At 55.3% G+C, this 17,576-nt stretch overlaps 1 protein-coding gene across 8 annotated transcripts in view; it reads right to left on the bottom strand.

Moving 5' to 3' along the window:
• AGAP1 (ArfGAP with GTPase domain, ankyrin repeat and PH domain 1) overlaps window positions 1-17,576 on the bottom strand; it is a 479,358-nt gene that overhangs the window by 236,759 nt on the left and 225,023 nt on the right. For all 8 annotated transcript variants that reach the window (XR_004958681.1, XM_036254522.1, XM_036254517.1 and 5 more), the window contains 3 exons: window positions 13,773-13,900; window positions 12,420-12,575; window positions 5,772-5,864 (listed from right to left, as the gene is read on the bottom strand). Coding sequence is in view for 7 of the 8 variants with exons in the window: in XM_036254522.1 (XP_036110415.1) it covers window positions 5,772-5,864; window positions 12,420-12,575; window positions 13,773-13,900 (377 nt within the window). In the remaining variant the exon portion in view is untranslated. The remainder of the gene's footprint in view (window positions 1-5,771; window positions 5,865-12,419; window positions 12,576-13,772; window positions 13,901-17,576) is intronic.

The raw sequence follows: 17,576 nt of genomic DNA, 5'->3' as shown, positions 1-17,576 counted from the left end.
GAAAATAAACATTTCGCTGAAATGCACCGCTTGGGGATTATCCCTGCTCCTGGAGGATGGACACAGGACACGCTGAATCTCAACGTGAACGCCCACTCTTGGCAATAACACGTTGGCTCTGCAGTTACATCGTATCAAACACTCAGCATGCGTTACTTTGTGTCACCCTCCTGCAGACCTCACACTGAGGGGAGTGGTATTGTACGTTGTTTTGCAGGCTTACGTTTAAACGATGTATCCTGCATTTTGGTTCCTGTCCTCTAACACTTTGCAGAGACCATAAGGCCATAAACCTACCTCGTCACAGGGTCAGGGAATGGGGGAGGCTGTGCCCTCTTCATTCACAGACGGACGACTGCAAATTCCCACGTAAGCACCCAGATACTCTCAACCGTTTTGCCAACGAGCGTAGGACATCTGAGGAGTCGAATTAAAGGCACGTGATGCACCCACCTGACCCATTAGATTAATAATCATAATTGGCTGAGTGTCTGGCGTGCATCAGGCCGGACGCGAGGCTCTCGGGGAGTCGTTCACCCAAGTGAGGTAAATGAGCTCTCAGGGCACCGGGCTCCACGTCAGTAAATTATCTGCTTCGGGGGAACTAAATGGGCCCCCGACGCCGGGCAGAGCTGATTTGCCACATGGGTGAACAGCATGTTCCCAGGGCACCGTCTGCTCACCTTGGCTCCTCTGTGGTCAGGCTCAGTACACACGAGCCCTCCTCGGGGTCCCCCCGCAGATGGGGCCAGAAGGCAGGGACCTGCAGAATTAACCCTTCCGAGTCCCGGAGAGGACGAGCAGGCCCCCGTCTTCCCCTCCCAATCCTCTCAAGCTTCAGCCGGCTCTTCGATCCGGTTTCCTCCAGAAGAGTACACGACAGCGGGGCAGCGGACCATCCAGCTGAGAACGGCGTCCGACTTCCAGGGGCCGTCAAAGTGGGAGTCGCTAGGTGGCTTCTATTCTGTCGACAGCACACGATCCGTGGATCCCAGGTTCCAGACATCGGAGGTCAGCGGCCTGCGGCAGGCTGGCCGCAGGGAGTAACTCCAGAGCTTCCTCTCACGTAAATGACAATCGCTCCTTTCTGCTCAACTGGGAGTCAAAGCCGCGTACAACTTCACGACAGTTCCCAGGACGGCGGCAGGTACGACCGGAGGGTGCCACCCCGGCTGGGTCTTCCCAAGGGCCTGGGACGGCTTTTCCCACGGATGCAGCTGGCTGTCAAAAACCCTCCACTCTCCCTGACTGTCCACTCTGGAGACGGCCATGACTTCGGTTCAAGGTCAAGATTAAGACTCTGAAGTCTTACGAAGCCTTGTTTCTCGTGGAGCATCTCGAAGACAAGCATGCTCCCCGAGGCTCCAGCAGAACCTCGTGCCCAAGTCCCAGAAAGCGTGCCCTGGCCCGACTCGGCCCAGGGAGAATCGACGGAGCAGGCGACCCGGGGACCCCCGCGGTCGCCTCCACAGCTCACGCCTCCCACACACACTTCTTTGCCTAAATTTCTTCGGTGTCGATGGAGACCTGCTTCTCTCGAATTCTCGACCAATGGATAAAATAAATAAAAGCCTTCCCACACCAGTCAGCGGGCGCAGGGTTTGCCCATGATTCTTGAAAAGTTTGCGCTGGCACTTAAATCTTTAAAAAGCAAGTCACCACGCGAGGGACTCGCTAGCCATGCCGAGCCGGGCCTGGGGGCCCTTCTGAGGGGCCTCATTTACATGGGGGCCCGTGCGCTTCCTGCATCCCCCCTTCCCCCCCCCTCGCAGCACCGCCCCGGACGTGGCCCCAGCAGGAGCCTGGGATGAGGACAGACCCCGCTGGCCTGTCCGCAGGGACAAGAACAGACCCACACAAGAGCTTAACAAGGAGCAATTTCCACTCGTTTCCACTCCGAACTCTCCCAAGACAACATCCTGCCTCAGAAGACTCAGCAGACTGTTCTTATCTGTCCCCGCCAAAGTGAAAATACGTGTTTTGTTCCGATCGTGCGAGCCTAGCACGGTACACGGATCGAGATCTTACAAATGCAAATACACTCAAGCGTGTGTCAGTGAGCGCGAGGCCAGGGGAGGCCAGGCCACGGGGTCTGGGCGTCCAGGGCGCGGGCAGCACAGCGCCTGGCTCTGGCCGGGAGTCTGCGGCCGGGGGCCTGCGGCCGGGGGCCAGGCCAGGCCCAGGCTGCGGATCCGCCCATAATAGAGAGATTAAAAAATGCGAAAGGGAAGGAAAGGAAGGAGAGCACACAGCTGCAGTCCCCCAAACAGACCTCCCATCTGCCACCCACGATTTGCATGTCACCTTCTCCGGGCTCATTTGTACTTCATTAACTGCCATTGACTTAACAAGATTTATGCAAATGACACCGTAGGAGCTCCCCAACTCCCACCGCAATCAAGTGATTATGCGTGTGCAACTCTCCACAGCGATGAAAAATTCATACGTGGAGGCCCACTGGCCGCTGAGCCAGGGCTCTGGCTTTCTCTTTTCCTTGCTCTGCGTTTTAATTTTTCTTCCGGCAGACCTTATCTTATTAGTACAGAAAGAACAAACTACCTGAACCAGAGCTCCTCCAGGACCCCGGGAAGGATAAAAGTGGGAGGTGGGCCCAGGCCCTCGACAAATGAAGTTATTTTGCAGAAAATAAGTCATGTTCTTGATGGGGAGTCTCGAACCGGGGACAAGGGAAGAGATGAAATCCCTGCCTTCCGCGTGACCCACGGGCTCCCACACCGGGGGAGAAGCGTCTGCCACAGTGAGCGGCTGTAGAAGGTGAGGGATTATCTCGCAGGACGAGTGTGACCCGCACCGCCCCGGTCAGGCGCTGCGTCGTCTGCGTCCTAGACCAGCCGTAACCAGAGTCCCATGGGGAGGGCAAAGACTCTGCCATGATCGAAAACCCTGGCCAGCCCCCAGCCCAGCACCAGGACCAGCCCTGTGGAGGTCACTGAGGTTCCAAAGGGCCCGTGAGCTGGCATCAGAACCCCAGCGAGCGGGCCAGGCCTGGGGTGCAGGCTGAGCATGAAGACAGAGCGCCCTGCTTGCTGCCGGTGAGGGGCAGGACCCGTGTGGGGCAGTTAGCACCCCCATGGCGGAGATGACCCATGAGCACCCTGTGCTGTCCCTGGAGAAACACGTTCCCGCAGGTACAGTCTTAGAAGCTTCTACAAGCCTAGGTATTTTCGTCCGAGGTCAGGGTTCACATATTTTATTTTTTTATCCTCACTGGAGGACCTTTTTGCATTCATCTTCAGATAGAGCAGGAGGGAGAGAGGGAGAAAGAGAGAGAGAGAGAAACATCGACATGACATCAACTGGCTGCCACCCACACAACCCCAACTGGGGACAAGCTGCAACTGAGGTACGTGCCCTTAGCGGGAACCGAACCCGGGTCTTTCTGGTCTGCGGGCCGAAGCTCTAACCGCTGAGCCAAACCGGGCCAGGGCTGGGTTCACATATCTTAAACACACAACTTCGCTTGCGGAGGCTTCTTGCCAGGCAGTGGGGAGAACGCAGGGGAGAAGGGCTGGGGTCCAATCCTGGCCTGTGGCCTGCTACGCTGCCTGGTCTGGTCCGGCTCACTCTACATGGGTTTAATTTAAAATAAGGGAAACACAGCTACCCCAGCATGGCAATGTTTAGGGTTCAAGAGGATGCTATAGGCAAAACGCTTAACAAGGTAATAATAAACACTCACTTAGCAGACAGTTCTGTCAGGTATGACAGGACCCACACTGCCCCCTGGGCGCCTTCCTCTCCATCCTCTCCTTTCCCTTCTACTAGCTGAAGTCACCCCGCTGGGGGCGAGGGGTAGGGAGGAATTCCGACTTTCGCTAATGACCTCAGTTCTTCTACAAACAGGCACAAATGCGTCTGAGATACATCGACACGACTGTCCCTAAACCCACCCCCACCGGTGTGGCCCACAGAGAGGCCCAGCCAAGGTGCCCAGCAGGACTAATTGGAAGACCCGGATACGCGGGGGTTCAAATTGCTCTCTGGCCTCTCCACAGGCCAGGGTTTCAGAGCCTCGGATGTGGTCCAGTGCCCCATTTCAGAGACGTGGAACCTGATGCCGGGGCATCCGCCGCTGCGGACCCAGAAGGGGCTCGTCCGTGGCCACACGCAGGTGAGGGCAGCTCCGAGGAACAAGGAGCCTGCGGGCTTCCCATGCGACTCACCAGGAAATCGGACCCTGGTTTAGATTTCGACAAGATTATCTTGAACGTTCATCATCAAAGGCTCCCAAGGACCTGCTAATACTCATTGTACGCTGCGGGTCAATGTCCAGCCTCACACCTGCTGAAAACCGAGCCCCTTCCAAAGGAGCAGGTCTGACTGAGTGACGGCTCCCACACCAGGGCCCTGCCGGCTTGAGCGACCGCGGAAGGAGACAGTCTCCTATGAAGTTCCAATTTTCCCAGGACCGATGATCGCAGGAGAGAAAGACAGCAACACGAGTTTTATAATTCCAGTTGAAACAGTATCAACGGTGTAAAAATGGCACATGAACGTGACCTCGGGTGGGGAGCGGGGCTTACAAAGGAACACAAAGCAAGAATGAGCCGCCCGTGTGTGGACCTCAGCAGCAAAGAAGCCACGAGGTGAAGGCCCCCACAGCAAACCCCTTTCCTAACGGAGCCCTGTGCCGGCCCCACAGGGGTCGCTCAGCCCACGAACGTGTCTGGTGAGGACCCCGCGGCCTCCCTGCTCTGGTCCCCATCTAACCTGTCCCTCGCCCACACCCGCTGCAGCTGCGATCCCGACAGACTCTAGCCCTTACGGGTGGCCACTGCCAACACAAGCGCCTATAAATGTGGAAAAGTCAAGGTGCCCGCAGAGGGGACGGCCAAGGGCGGCCACCGTGATGCCCACGAGAGGCAGAGCCCGCTTCCTGCCCACAGGTTTCTCTCCCCCTCTCTGAAGCAGATGCACCCGAAACCAACGGGCCTTCTTTAACGAACTGAAAGATGACGTTCCCAGAAGCCACGACGCCGGGTCAGACTCTTCATGTCCCTCGGAAACAGGACAGCAGACGCTGTCCCGTGCATTCCCGTTCTGCTTGCGACATCCAGCCATTTGGTTTCTGGTTCCTGGGCTGATGCAAACCTATTCCAGGCTAGCAACCCGGGCCAAAGCAAATGCTCCAGCGCCGGTCTTCTCGTGTAATGAGGACGTTTAATTAAGGCCTCACATTACAGCTGTAAATGTTCCTTTATATAATAAGGTCTAAATGAAACCGAACCTAATCAAAGTTACAATTCCTTCATTAGCAAATTACAAACAAGAGCGCGCAGCTGATACACCGGCTATGATTATCACAACTAATTGCCTCGTTGTTACAAACTAGCCTGAAACAGTGTTCAGATGTCCGTCTGTGAGAGCAAATTAGGGCCAGTCGGGCTATTCCTGGGCTCACAAGGGGCTCTTGTGCGGAGATCTGATTCACCCCCGGCGCCCGGCGGCCGGCGGCCCAATCAAAGCCCGGCTACAAAGGCGGCCTTTGAAGACGGCTCAGCCTGGGAACGCGCTCTGTATGCAGGCGGGCCGACCACACTTCATTAGTTCTGTTGCCACATTTCCCCTCTTCTTATTCTAATGATCCTATTTTAATACACACAGGAACCTCTTCTAATTGATGTCAAGTGAGTGACTTCCACATTCATCAACAGAGCACATCAAACAAACCTTGGCGCACGAGCCGGCACGGCAGCCAGGAGAGACGGAGGTGTGCCCAGCTCGGGGAAGGAGCGGGGGCGGCGGCGTACCTGTTTCATTGGGATGGCGCGGCCGCTCCCGATGCTGTCCGCGCGACTCTCCAGGCCTTTCTTCTCTTTGTCGGGGTCACTCCCTTTCCGGGACTGCAAAACAAAAATAAAGTTAGCATTGGTAAGGGCCGCGGTTCGCAGATGGCGAGAGGTCTGCTCTCATTTCCACGGTTGCTGCAAATATGCGCTTAGAGGCCACGGATGCTGTACGTGTACACACACACACACACACACACAACCCTGGAAGCGGGCTGTGGATTCTCTGGTCTCCGTGGATGCGTCTTTTTACGGAAAATTTTCTAAACTTTTCCTCTGCAAAATTATCTTTTAATTCTTTTTTTTTTTTTTAAAAGAGTTCAAGATTCAATTACTAGAAACCAATGGACCACACAGAAAAGTAACGCCCAACAGGAAAACCCATTCGGGAGCCGCAGCTAATGCAGCCAGGAGAGAGGGGCTCCTGGCTGCTTGTTGGGGAACCCTGCGACAGAAATGCACACATTTAATTAACGTCGGAAGCATTAAAAAAATTCTATTAACGACTCAGCTGTGCGGTGTAATGGGACACTCTCGATTCATATCAAGGTGTCACTAATGCTGCTTTTTATTGCCTCTGCACGGTTAGGAAACAGCAAATTCAAACTGGTGTCTGGTACCACAGGAAAATGACAAATGGGAGGGAAAAGTCGAAAACGTTTTTTTTTGACGAGATGTTAGTAGTTGGGGGGAAATGAGCAGCTTCTCTGCCAAGGTCCTGGCTTCCCGGCTGTGCTGCTGCCATGATGTGCACCACCCAGGGGCCGGCGATGGGTGGGGAGTGGGGTGCTGCCCACCCGGGGGAGCCGCAGGAAGCCCACCAGGACCTGGGGAAGTTGGGAAACGCCACAGCCAAGTCCCCATCTCCTGATGGCGCGAGGAAGTGTGAGCGAATGATTTCCTGACAGATTTATTTCATTATGAGAGAAAGATCTGAGACTCGTCCTCCTTAATAACTGTGCTGACAAGTGACAACTTCACTCCATTACTTTTCAATGGGAACATTACTCACGCAATATTGAAAATGGAGAAACATTTTCGTGTGCTTTTCAAATCTGAGATGATGTATGAAATGAGCAGGCTTGGTGGTGTCCGGTGCTGCGGTGGCGGGCGAGTGGCGCCCGGCTTCAAAGGGGCGTGAGACGCGCGGCTGACTCTGTGTTAAAAGGGGCATCACCACGGGGCGCAGGGAGAACACCCCCGCGGTGGCGGCTGCCCGGCAAATAGCGAGCCTCCTCGACGGCGGGGGCCGGTACCCAGCGAACATCCCCGTGCCGGGCACAGCGCCCTGATTTTCTCTAGGATGGGAGAAGCTCAGAAGGCGAGAACAGAAAATAAAACAAGCAACAAACAGAAAGTTGCAAGAGGACATAAAACTCAAGGCTTATCCCTGTGGGCTAGAAGGGAAACGGAGATGTTTATCAATTCCCCGTCATGAATTTTAGCTAGGGGTTAGGGACTCTCGTTTCTCTAATTAATTAATAATGTGCAGCGAGACCTAGATGATGACCCTACATTCTCTTTTCCCACATCTCAAGTGCATGGAAAACAGGAACTCGAGGTCCCTATGATAAAAATAAAACTCAAAGCTCGCATGTGATAACATAAAAAAAAAAAAAAAAAAAAAAAAAAACCTGACCAGCAGAGATCATTAGAGGTATTTTGGAATTCTGTGAATTCTGAATTTGGAAATCCTTCTTCATTATTCTCTATCAACCAGAATAATGAACAAAACAAACATAAAAACACAGCTGTCCCCGGCCACGCAGGAGGCTCCCGGGTCCCGGGGAGGCAGGCGCACACGCTCCGAGACGAACGCGATGAGACCGGCCGGAGTGGAGCAGCAGGTCCCTGAGTCCCCACGACGCTGGCGAGAGAGAGCCCCGCAGCGACAGTTTCAAGGAGGGAGCGGCCGCTAGCAGGCAGGCAGAGGCTCTGCTGTGATCTTCGTCCCGAGATTACTTTCTCAACGACAGGCTGTAGGATATACCCCTCCAGCTAAGTCCACCTACCCTGACACAAACCCGGACAGGGAACACACAGACTGCCTGTGCGGTCCCCGGTTTCTCTGCCGACTCGGAGACCACTTCCCCGGGGGCACAGCCTGTGCTGCAGCTGAAATGGCTCCAGGAAACAGTCTCGTAGGGAGCAACTCTCGGTCCCCGAGCCTGTGTCGGGAGTGGCTGTGCGCGTCCCGTCTGACGCGCACAACGAGAAACCGAATTAGAAATCGCACGCGCGCGGGCACTGAACACAGAGGAAAGGACGGTTAGGACGATCTCATTATCGCCTTCTTTACGAAAATGTGTCGCTTTCTCCCGTGGGAGGCAAGAAGCCAAGGAGGGAGAAACCCCATCAACTCCAGGCTACAGGGACAGGGAGCTTGGCTTCCGACTCGCTGCCCAACAGAAAGCTGCCTCCCCCTTGTGACCAGCGAGTCAGCCGGAGGCTGCTGGCACTGCCGTGGGACCCACGGTCTCCGCCACAGACGACGGAACACCACACACACCATCCATGCTGTTCTTCTCATACTGTCAGCTTGGCTGCCTCATTTTTACGGCGCGTTTCTGGGAGCTGGGCAGCGTCTTCCTACAATCTCTGGTTACAGGGCATGCCTGGCTCTGTTTAATGGTGTCAGCATTATGCGGTAAGCTTTGGAAAATACCACGTAAATGACGCCATCGCCATACAGAGAGGCAGAGCAACGCCATGTGCCCGTGCGGACACACAGTAGGGTCAGATTAAAGCTCGATACGGATAACACACACCAAATTCAAGGCGGGGCTGATCCCTGGACGGGGAGGCAGGGGCCACATGGGAAGGCCGTGGCATTTACCCGCGATTTGTTTACTTCTCCAAGTATCTGATGAGCTGCACGGTGAGAATATACATGTGCTTTTATTCCTGAATGTCTGAATGGACTTTCTAACAAAACATCGCCTCCACCTGTGAGTCAGGGCCACTGAATAAACTAGTTGTTCTCAGAACCCATGTGACAGAACCAGAAATTGGCTGCAGGCTTTTAACCTTTCTTTTCTCAAAACAATACTTTAAAACAAACAAACAAACAAACACAGACAAGATAAGATACAATGTAGCTTTTGATTAGGAAAGTATAATTCCTAACACAAATGTGACATATAATTTGCCACTGTGGCAGAGATGTTAAGTTTCTGCTCTTTTGTAAAAAGTGCACGTGATTTATTTTTGTTTAAAGTTGTGCACGTGTGCAAACAGAATCATCTGGAGCTGCAAACGTCAGCCCAGCGTGATGCACTGCAGGTCTGCTCTGTGAAATTCACAAGCATGGTGTTTGAAAAATGATGTGTACACTACTCAATTAACTCTGGCCACTTTATGACGCTCTAATGAGGAAGGTGGACAATGCCCCCCCCTCCCCCCCGTCTGGGAACTACAGTCCCAGTCTGCATGGACTGTTACCTAGAGCGTTCAGAGTATGCCTCCCCACCCCTGCCCTACTACAGCTTTTCTATGAACACATCTTTTTTTGGCCAGTTTAGGCCAATGATTACCTACAGTTCCTAGGGAAGAAGAGTCTATGAAACTTCACATTTAAGAACAGGTGCAAACGGGTAACCAGGAGAGTTTCGTTTCCTAATTGCTACAATTTTGAAATTAATTTGCCTTCTTTTCATTCCTTGGATGACACTGACATCTAGTGGAGTTAATATTTCTAAGATCAACTTTAAAACACCGCCCTGGCCGGTTTGGCTCAGCGGTTAGAACGTCGGCCCACGGTCCAGAGAGGCCCGGGTTCAGTTCCCACTAAGGGCACGTACCTTGGTTGCAGTTTGCCCCCGGCCCTGGCTGGTGTCGTGTGGGTGGCAGCCACTCGATGTGTCTCTCTCACATTGATGTTTCTCCTCTCTCTTCCTCCCTCTTTCCCTCCCGCTCTATCTGAAGATAAATGCAAAAAAAACCACAAAACACCGATGCATCACTGCCGTCACCACCATCACCACCACCTTCGTCCTGTCCAATGTCAAACCCAGTAATGACCACGCCCGGGATTCCTGCTGTGTCTGTTATGGCAAGAAGCAAGCCCATCACACAGCTCCTTCCATGTCCCCCAATTTCCGTTCCCACTAGTAGCGGCTGGACTCAATTTCTAAAATGGTTTACCAGCAAGCCGTGCCCACATCTGAAGAGGCCGAGAACAGCACGGACAGGGCATCGCTTCGGGGCAGACCTCTGTGCTGGCAGACACGTCCGTTGGGGCACAATCAAGGCACCGTAAGGAGAAGTTCCTATTTTAAAAATCCTCACCTGAGGATATTTTGCCATTTATTTTCAGATAGAATGGGAAGGGAGGAGAGAGTGAGAGAGAAACACCAATGTGAGAGATACATCGGCTGGCTGCCTCCCAAACGACCCCAACCAGGGCCGGGGACAAACCACAACCGAGGTACGTGCCCTTGACCGGAATCAAACCCAAGATTCATTCATCTGAGGGCCGATGCGCTAACCGCTGAGCCAAACTGGCCAGGGCGTAAGGAGGAGTTCTTCTCGGCTCGGGCACCTGGGGCCCGTCCAGGGTGCCCTGTGTGGGGCCACAGGCGCAGGGTGTGAAGAAGCGGCAGGAGCCCCTCCCTTCTCGCTAAACCCCTTTCCCTCCGACGGGCTGACTGGGGCAGGCACAAGGCACCACCAGGCTCTGCAGACAGCGCAGGGCAAGGGAGTATCCACCCACCGAGTCACTGTTCTTCTGATTCTTCCTGCCTCCACGTTTTCCCTTCTGTCCGTTACCCTGAGGGCAACTGGGACTCTATTTTCTGGCACATCCTAGAGCTGCCCTTAACCTGTGCGGACGGGGGCATGTTGGAGCTCGGCTTATAACCGCCTGATTGCTTAAGATGCTTCCTGGCTTCTGACCTCCTTCCTTAGGACAGAAGCAGAGCCAGTGGCTAGGAAACGTGGCCCCTGGATGGCAGCCCGCGGCCGGGAGGCAGGAGTAGCGAGGTGCAGAGGGCCGGTCCACGCTCAGGGCCACCTCCCAGCACCTGCGGTTCCTCCGGTCCACCGAGCCACGCGAGAGGCCCAGCCTGTCCTGCAAGGTGACGCCTTCCTGGCCCAAAGCCCCGACCTGGGTGGGGACAGAGCCGGGGAGCATGTCAGACCCTCACCTGTGTTCGCAGAAGCTCGACGCCTCCCTCCCCCTCTGTCCCCCAACTACCGCTTCCCGTTCTCAGAACTCACCTCCTGACGCCGGGGTGAGAGAAACAAGGACAGTAGTGCCCGAGGCGCGGCCCTGCGGGGACCTTCCAGCAGCCCCACCACCCCTACTGCGCTTTCCAGCTCAGGGGGGCCGGGACCTGCCCAAGGGCTGGAGCTGCTGCTGGAGGCGGGTGTCCAGCGGCCTGGTCCCCTGGCCCTCCAGCAGCAGCCGTCCAGGGTGGAGGCGGGTGTCCAGCTGCCTGGTCCCCTGGCCCTCCAGCAGCAGCCGTCAGATCCCCCTGGCGCAGGGCACGCAGCAAAGGGAAGGCGGGTGCTGCCGGAACAGACCTTGGCAGTGTGGCTGTCGGCGGGAAAACCCACATGCATGGAGGGGGGCTGGGGTGACACCAATGCCACCTCCCTGAGGGCTTCAGGTCAGGGGACAGGCCCCAGCCACCCCAGCACAGTCCTCCTTTGGTCCCAGACCGGAAACACTGCACTGTTCACACCTCTGCATCGACGGCACCAGGAATGCACCGAACGGCTGGGCACCACGGACGTGGCAGCTGTCGCTCTTGGCTGTGTGGCCACCCGGTGCCACGGAGGATGCTCGGCAGCATCCTGGTCACCACCCAGGACGGACTGCCTGCAGTGCCGAGCCCTGTCCCAGCCCCCGCGCTGTGACAACTCAGTGTCTCCAGGACTTGCCAAATGTCCCGGGGAGCGAGACGGCCCTGCTGAGAACCACGGGTCGTGAACCTGTCTGTGCGATGCACAGGCCTCGTCCCGGGAGGAAGCATGTTCTTCTCAGGTCACACGGAGCTCTGGCTGGTGGTGACCTCCTGGGTGAGAGGGACTGGGAGGCAGCGCTTTGTGTCCTCTGGGTTCAGGGGATCACTTCTCCCCACTGCCCAGGGGGCACTGGAAAACTGCACCTACTGGGCCCCAAGCACCGAGTCCGGGTCTGTAAGCCTCAGCTCCAAGAGCTTACTGCAGCGTTCAGTGCCCCCAGGTGACTGGAGAGAGGCCCACGCGAGAGCCTGTGTCACGAGCCTGAGCCACGCGAGTGTCCGGGCTGGGGAGGGGTCTGTGGACTGATGTGGCTTTTCTATCTCGTCCGGAAGGCCAGATGCACGTCTGGGGACTTTGTCACCTCTCGTGTCCAATGTGACCGAGACTGTCACAAATCAGAGGCATCTCCGGACAAACCCCTCACTCCTCACTTCTGACACGGGGATCTGAACTCCCTGCACGCCGGGAAATCCCCCTTCTGCTCAGTATCCAAACCTCTGAAGCATGATGTTCTCAGACTCCCGTGGAAATCAATACTACGCTCATTCATTTCGTTTGGGTTCTGCAAATACCACTGAACCACCTGGCAGGCAGACACCCCCCCACACACACACACTCATCGGATATCTTCGAAATCACACTCACGGTGAAAAGGTTGGACCGGCGCTTGGACTGCTTCCGGACCGGCGTCGGGGTGTTGGCGGTGGGGGGCACGTCAATGCGCAGCTCCTTCTGGCTGGTGCTCGGCGTCGACGGGACGGACGAGGAGCAGTCGCTCAAACTCCCGCCCCCGTTGCTTGTCTGTGACGATTCAAAAACCAGGGTTTGCTTAAGGACACACTCAGGATCCGAATGCCACCTCCCGGGCAGGGTCACCCCGAGGAGATGCCCGCGCAGCAGGCTGGGACCGTCCTCTGGCTCTGCTGCCGGTTCAGCCTCACGCACACAGGGTGGGGTCTGGAGCACCCCATCCTCTCATGGGCCGTCTGTCTCAGGCTCTGCACTGCAATGTGAACTCCCAGTTTGAAAATGACCTCTTGGGAATGAGAAGGCTTTGGGGAGATGTTTCACGATTTCCAGAAAACGAACGCTGCTAGAGCAGAGATGCGGGCGCTCGTGACGGGAACTCTTGGGCCGTGGCTGTAGCCGCGGCACCTGTTTAACAAGTAACACCTGCCCGGGACGTGTCACTCAAAACCGGCCAAGTTCCCTCAAGGGATTTTGGTTACGTTCTCACAGTGACAATTATTTTGTTTACTTCCAAGTCAATAATTGAGCAAATGTTGTTGCTATGGAGAGAGAGTTTCTCCAGGGCCTCAGGCACGAGGTCATTATACCTGAGGCCTGCTACCAAGTCTAAGTGCACCATGAGATCAGCAACTGACAGTGACCCGCAACTGTCCCACCTGTAGGCAGCCAGGAGGGCCGACACGGGGTAATTAAAATTGTTTTAATTGATCAATCTCAGAGAGCGAGAAAGAGTTCGATTTGTTGTTCCACCCAACTACGCATTTGGTGGGTGACTCCTGCGTGCACCGTGACCGGGGCTCGAGCCCATGCCCTTGGTGGATCGGGACGCTGCTCTAACCCACCGCCAGGCGCCCCGCTCCCTCGGCCAGCCTGCTTGAGACACCGGCTGCGACAGGAAACGTGCAAGGCGGCTCCCGTGGAAACCACTGGGCCACAGCGCTTTCTGAAGGAGCCATTGAGCCCGTTACCAACATGCTGTTATTCAGAAAGTTGAAAACAAAAAGAAAATCCAGCCCGGCCGGTGTGGCTCAGTGGTTGAGCGTCGACCCTGCACCAAGAGGTCACCGGTTCGACTGCCGGTCAGGGCACATGTGGGGGGCGTGCAGGAGGCGGCCCGTCGCTGTTCTCTCTCATCCATGTTTCCATCTCTCGCTCTCCCTCTCCCTTCTCTAAAATCAGCAAAGAGAAAATCCACTTCACCACTGGCGGACAACCCCCTGGACAGGCACGTCCCCCGGGCCCACCCACCTGGCTGATGTGCACGGCGGACGCTTGTGCGGAGCAGACAGACGAGTGGCTGGGGGAGTTGGGGAGCGACTTGCAGGGTCCGATGGACAGCTGCTGCTTCTTCCTCGTGGCGACAATCTTCTGGGCAACTGGTGGACAGGGAGACAAAAGAAAGCAACATGAGGCTAGTTTCCAGATGCAGGGAACATGGCCGGGACCGCAGGCTGTCCTTGTCAACCACGGTTCCCGCAGCGACCGAATTCCCGATGGCTCGTTTGCGGGGCGCACGCCAGAGACGGGACAGTCCCCGGGACCTCCTCCATTCCGGCCCCGGGACCCCAGCTGAAGGCGGTCTGGCAAGCAAGTCCCAGGCGATGGGATGAGGACTCAGAGGGCACGTGGGGCGCATGCCTTCCCTACGTCTTTTTCCTTCTTGCTGCTTAAAAAGCGCACGTCGGCGGCAGCCCCGGCAGGCACCGTGGGGATGAGAACCACACTGGGGAGACCTGAGACGGAGGGGGCGGGCCTCGAACCTGGCAGCCCCGCGCAGACCCCCTCAGAAACCCGACACGTAAAACACAGAAACACACCCATCTTGTTTATATTATTCTAATAATGTGACCCCCCGATCTCCCTCCCTGCCAGCTACCCGTGGCAGAAATAATCCTAAATAAGACGGGGTAATGTAACGAAACCCCCCTGAAAAATCGAAATTCTGGTGGTTTTGGTGTGTGCGGAGCCCAGGGAATCACTCTTCACGTTACAAGCTGCCGCACAGAATTACATTCAAGGACGTGTAATTATATCAAAGACTTTATTTATTTATTTAAATATAAGGCTACACACATAGGAAGTTTATCTTCATCGACAGGAATCGGAGTTCAACCAGCCATGACAGTCCTGGCAAGCAGGCTCGCTGATGAAGCAAGCCGGGTCTCACTGGAAAGGAAGTCAACGATCAGCGCTCTTCCTGCACCCACCGGCGCCGCCGCGGGAGAACCGCCGCCTGTATCCGGATAGACGCGCGTCTTTGGGGACCTGTAATTACGTCCAGTGACATTCCATCCTGTTGGCCCAGAGCGGGGCCCTTTTTACGGGGTTCCCGCGCAGACGGCAGCACCCGGAGTCCGCAGGTCATTTCTCCTCCGAATGAACACGGGTTTAATAAGGAACCGGTCCGTCCGGGGCACACGGCTTTCATGTAAATGAATGATAGTATAAATATGATGAAGTGAAAACGCGCTACGTAAAAAATGGCTCCCAGAGATGAGGCGCCGGCCTCATTAGGTACAGCCCACCTCCGATAGGCCTCTTATCATCCTGAAAGGATGATATCAATTAATTTATCTTCCCGTAGCGTATTGATCATAACCTTCATCAGCTAATCATGTTTAAATTACAGAGGAATAGCGCGGCACTCTGTCATTTCAAAACCATCGACGTATTGATCTGGGGTCTTTGAAGACGTGTATTAGAGTATTTTATAAATCATTATGGGAACTCAAAAATAAAATTTAAGATCAGATTCCAACAGCTGCAGAACATGTGTCCTGCGGGGGGACTGAAATCCCAAAGACCAAGAGCAAATTAAGTTAAAATCATGATTGTCTGGGTGATTGCCAATGTACTTCTTTGTGGGGGGAGGCGAGGGGGTTTTCTGATGATCAACTCGAATGCATTTTTACTGTACTGCAGACTCGGGGTGGCGACGCCTCTGGATGGACAGAGGGACGCTGACCTGGAGCCCGTTTCCAAGCACACACGTCAGGACTAAACGGGCTGGGCGGTCTCGAGTTCTGTGGACGGTCCCTGTAAGTCTGGGGAGAGATTTGAGAAACTTCCTGAGACAGGACAGATGACGGGTTCCTTCCTCCCGCTGGGAGGCTGGGACAGCAATTCTCGGGCCGAGAGAACGTTTCCACCTTACAGCCTGTCGTCGGACCCTGGGCAGGGTGGCGCCAAGCACAACCCACAGGTTAATGCCAGAAACCTGCTCATGAGATACTGCTCCACCGCGTGGGCCGCGAGCCGCTGGGAGCAGTTTTTAACTTCCCTCGACGGGTCCCATGCCTCCGTGACTGGTCCATCCCCCCAGGGAAGAAAGGAACGACGCACAGATGTGGGGTTCTAAACCAGACTGCTGCAGAACTACGGGATAACCCACAAAAGTGGGGAAGACCCGATGAAGGACAAGGAACGTGGGCGACGGAGGAAGAAGACCAGCGAGGAGCAAGGGGAGGGTGAAGCTCCCGGGGTGCGGTCTGGCGTCTCTGGGGTCCCCCTGCACGGCGGCCGCTGCTGTGCCTACGGCCGGGGTGGGGGTGTTTCTGAGCACCACACGGAGGCTTTCCTGAGAGGAACTGTCCGGGTGTCCCACGCTGGACACCGATGCCATCTAAGATGGTGCGACGGCTCATCCCTCCAGTGACCTTGAGAGTCGGGGTGAACCGCGGGACAGGTGAGATGAGATGGTTGGTGTGAGTGGGTGAGCCCTTCCCCCAACACAACGCCACGGAACGCGGAGGAGAGGGGACTGTCCTGCTGTAGCCAGAATCGGGAACTACTCCCGACACTCTGGGCATTGAGACGTTAACAGATTTAAAACGTAAGTGTTTCCCCAGATTAAACTGATGGGCAATTTTCACAACCACTGTTTTACCTACATTCGGTCGTTCAACAAGAGTGTTACATGTTTGTTTGTTTGTTTTTTTATCCTCACCCGAGGGTATTTTTCCATTTTTTGTACAGATAGAGCAGGAGGGAGAGAGAGGAATAGAGAGAGAAACATCGATGTGAAAGGGACACATCGAGGGGCTGCCACCCGCACGACCAACCAGGGCCGGGGACAAACTGCAACCGAGGTACATGCCCTTAGCGGGAACTGAACCCGGGTCTCTCCAGACCGCAGGCCGACACTCTAACCGCTGAGCCAAACCGGCCAGGGCAAGAGTGTTACATGTTTTATATACACACGTGACCGAATGCATGAATCGCACAGACACACGGGCACCGGGGGTTACTGAGGACAGGGAATCGTCATCACTGCAACGCAACGTGTTCTTGATTTTGGTGCCGCCCACGCCTCCAAAGTGACCGCGTGAGCGAGGTGAGGTCGGCCACGGTGTCAGCGGCATTTACCGAGAACGCTCGCGGTCTGACCGGGCTGGCCAACTTCCCGAACCTCCGATTTCCACACCAGTGCTCAGTGTTGTTCCAGTCTCTTCCTCCGATTTGGGTAATACGTAGGTAACAGATACCCTTTAGTTACCCCCTTCCAGCCCTAACTATCATAAAACTGTATAAACTTCAAAACCAAGCAAGGGAACCGCCGGGGCCTGGGAGAGGGTGTGGGGGCTGGCCGGGGCCCTGCGGACCTGGGTGGTGAATGTCAGATCCCTTTAAAAGCCGAACCCTGCCCTGGCCGGTTTGGCTCAGCGGTTAGAGCGCCGGCCTGCGGTCCAGAGAGACCCGGGTTCGGTTCCCGCTAAGGGCATGTACCTCGGTTGCAGTTTGTCCCTGCCCCTGGTTGGTCGTGCGGGTGGCAGCCCCTCGATGTGTCCCTTTCACATCGATGTTTCTCTCTCTCTCTCTCCCTCCCACTCTGTCTGAACAAAAAACAAATGTCCTCAGGTGAGGATAAAAAAATAAATTAAAAAAAGCCAAACTCTGACATGGACTTCCCCACACGCGTGTCCAGTCTTCAGTGTACATGTAAGCAACAGGAAAAGTGAGCTGCACACTTACTTTCTCCGTAAGTTTTAAATTTCCTACCGGCTCGGTGATAAACGGCACCCTTTAATTAGTGATAAATCTGCGCTCGGCTCC

The sequence above is a fragment of the Molossus molossus genome, unplaced genomic scaffold (genome assembly GCF_014108415.1).
Source record: "Molossus molossus isolate mMolMol1 unplaced genomic scaffold, mMolMol1.p scaffold_m16_p_11, whole genome shotgun sequence".
Taxonomy (NCBI): domain Eukaryota; kingdom Metazoa; phylum Chordata; class Mammalia; order Chiroptera; family Molossidae; genus Molossus; species Molossus molossus.
Note: the sequence above shows the minus strand (reverse complement) of the source record. Positions and strands in the feature narration are given on the sequence as shown.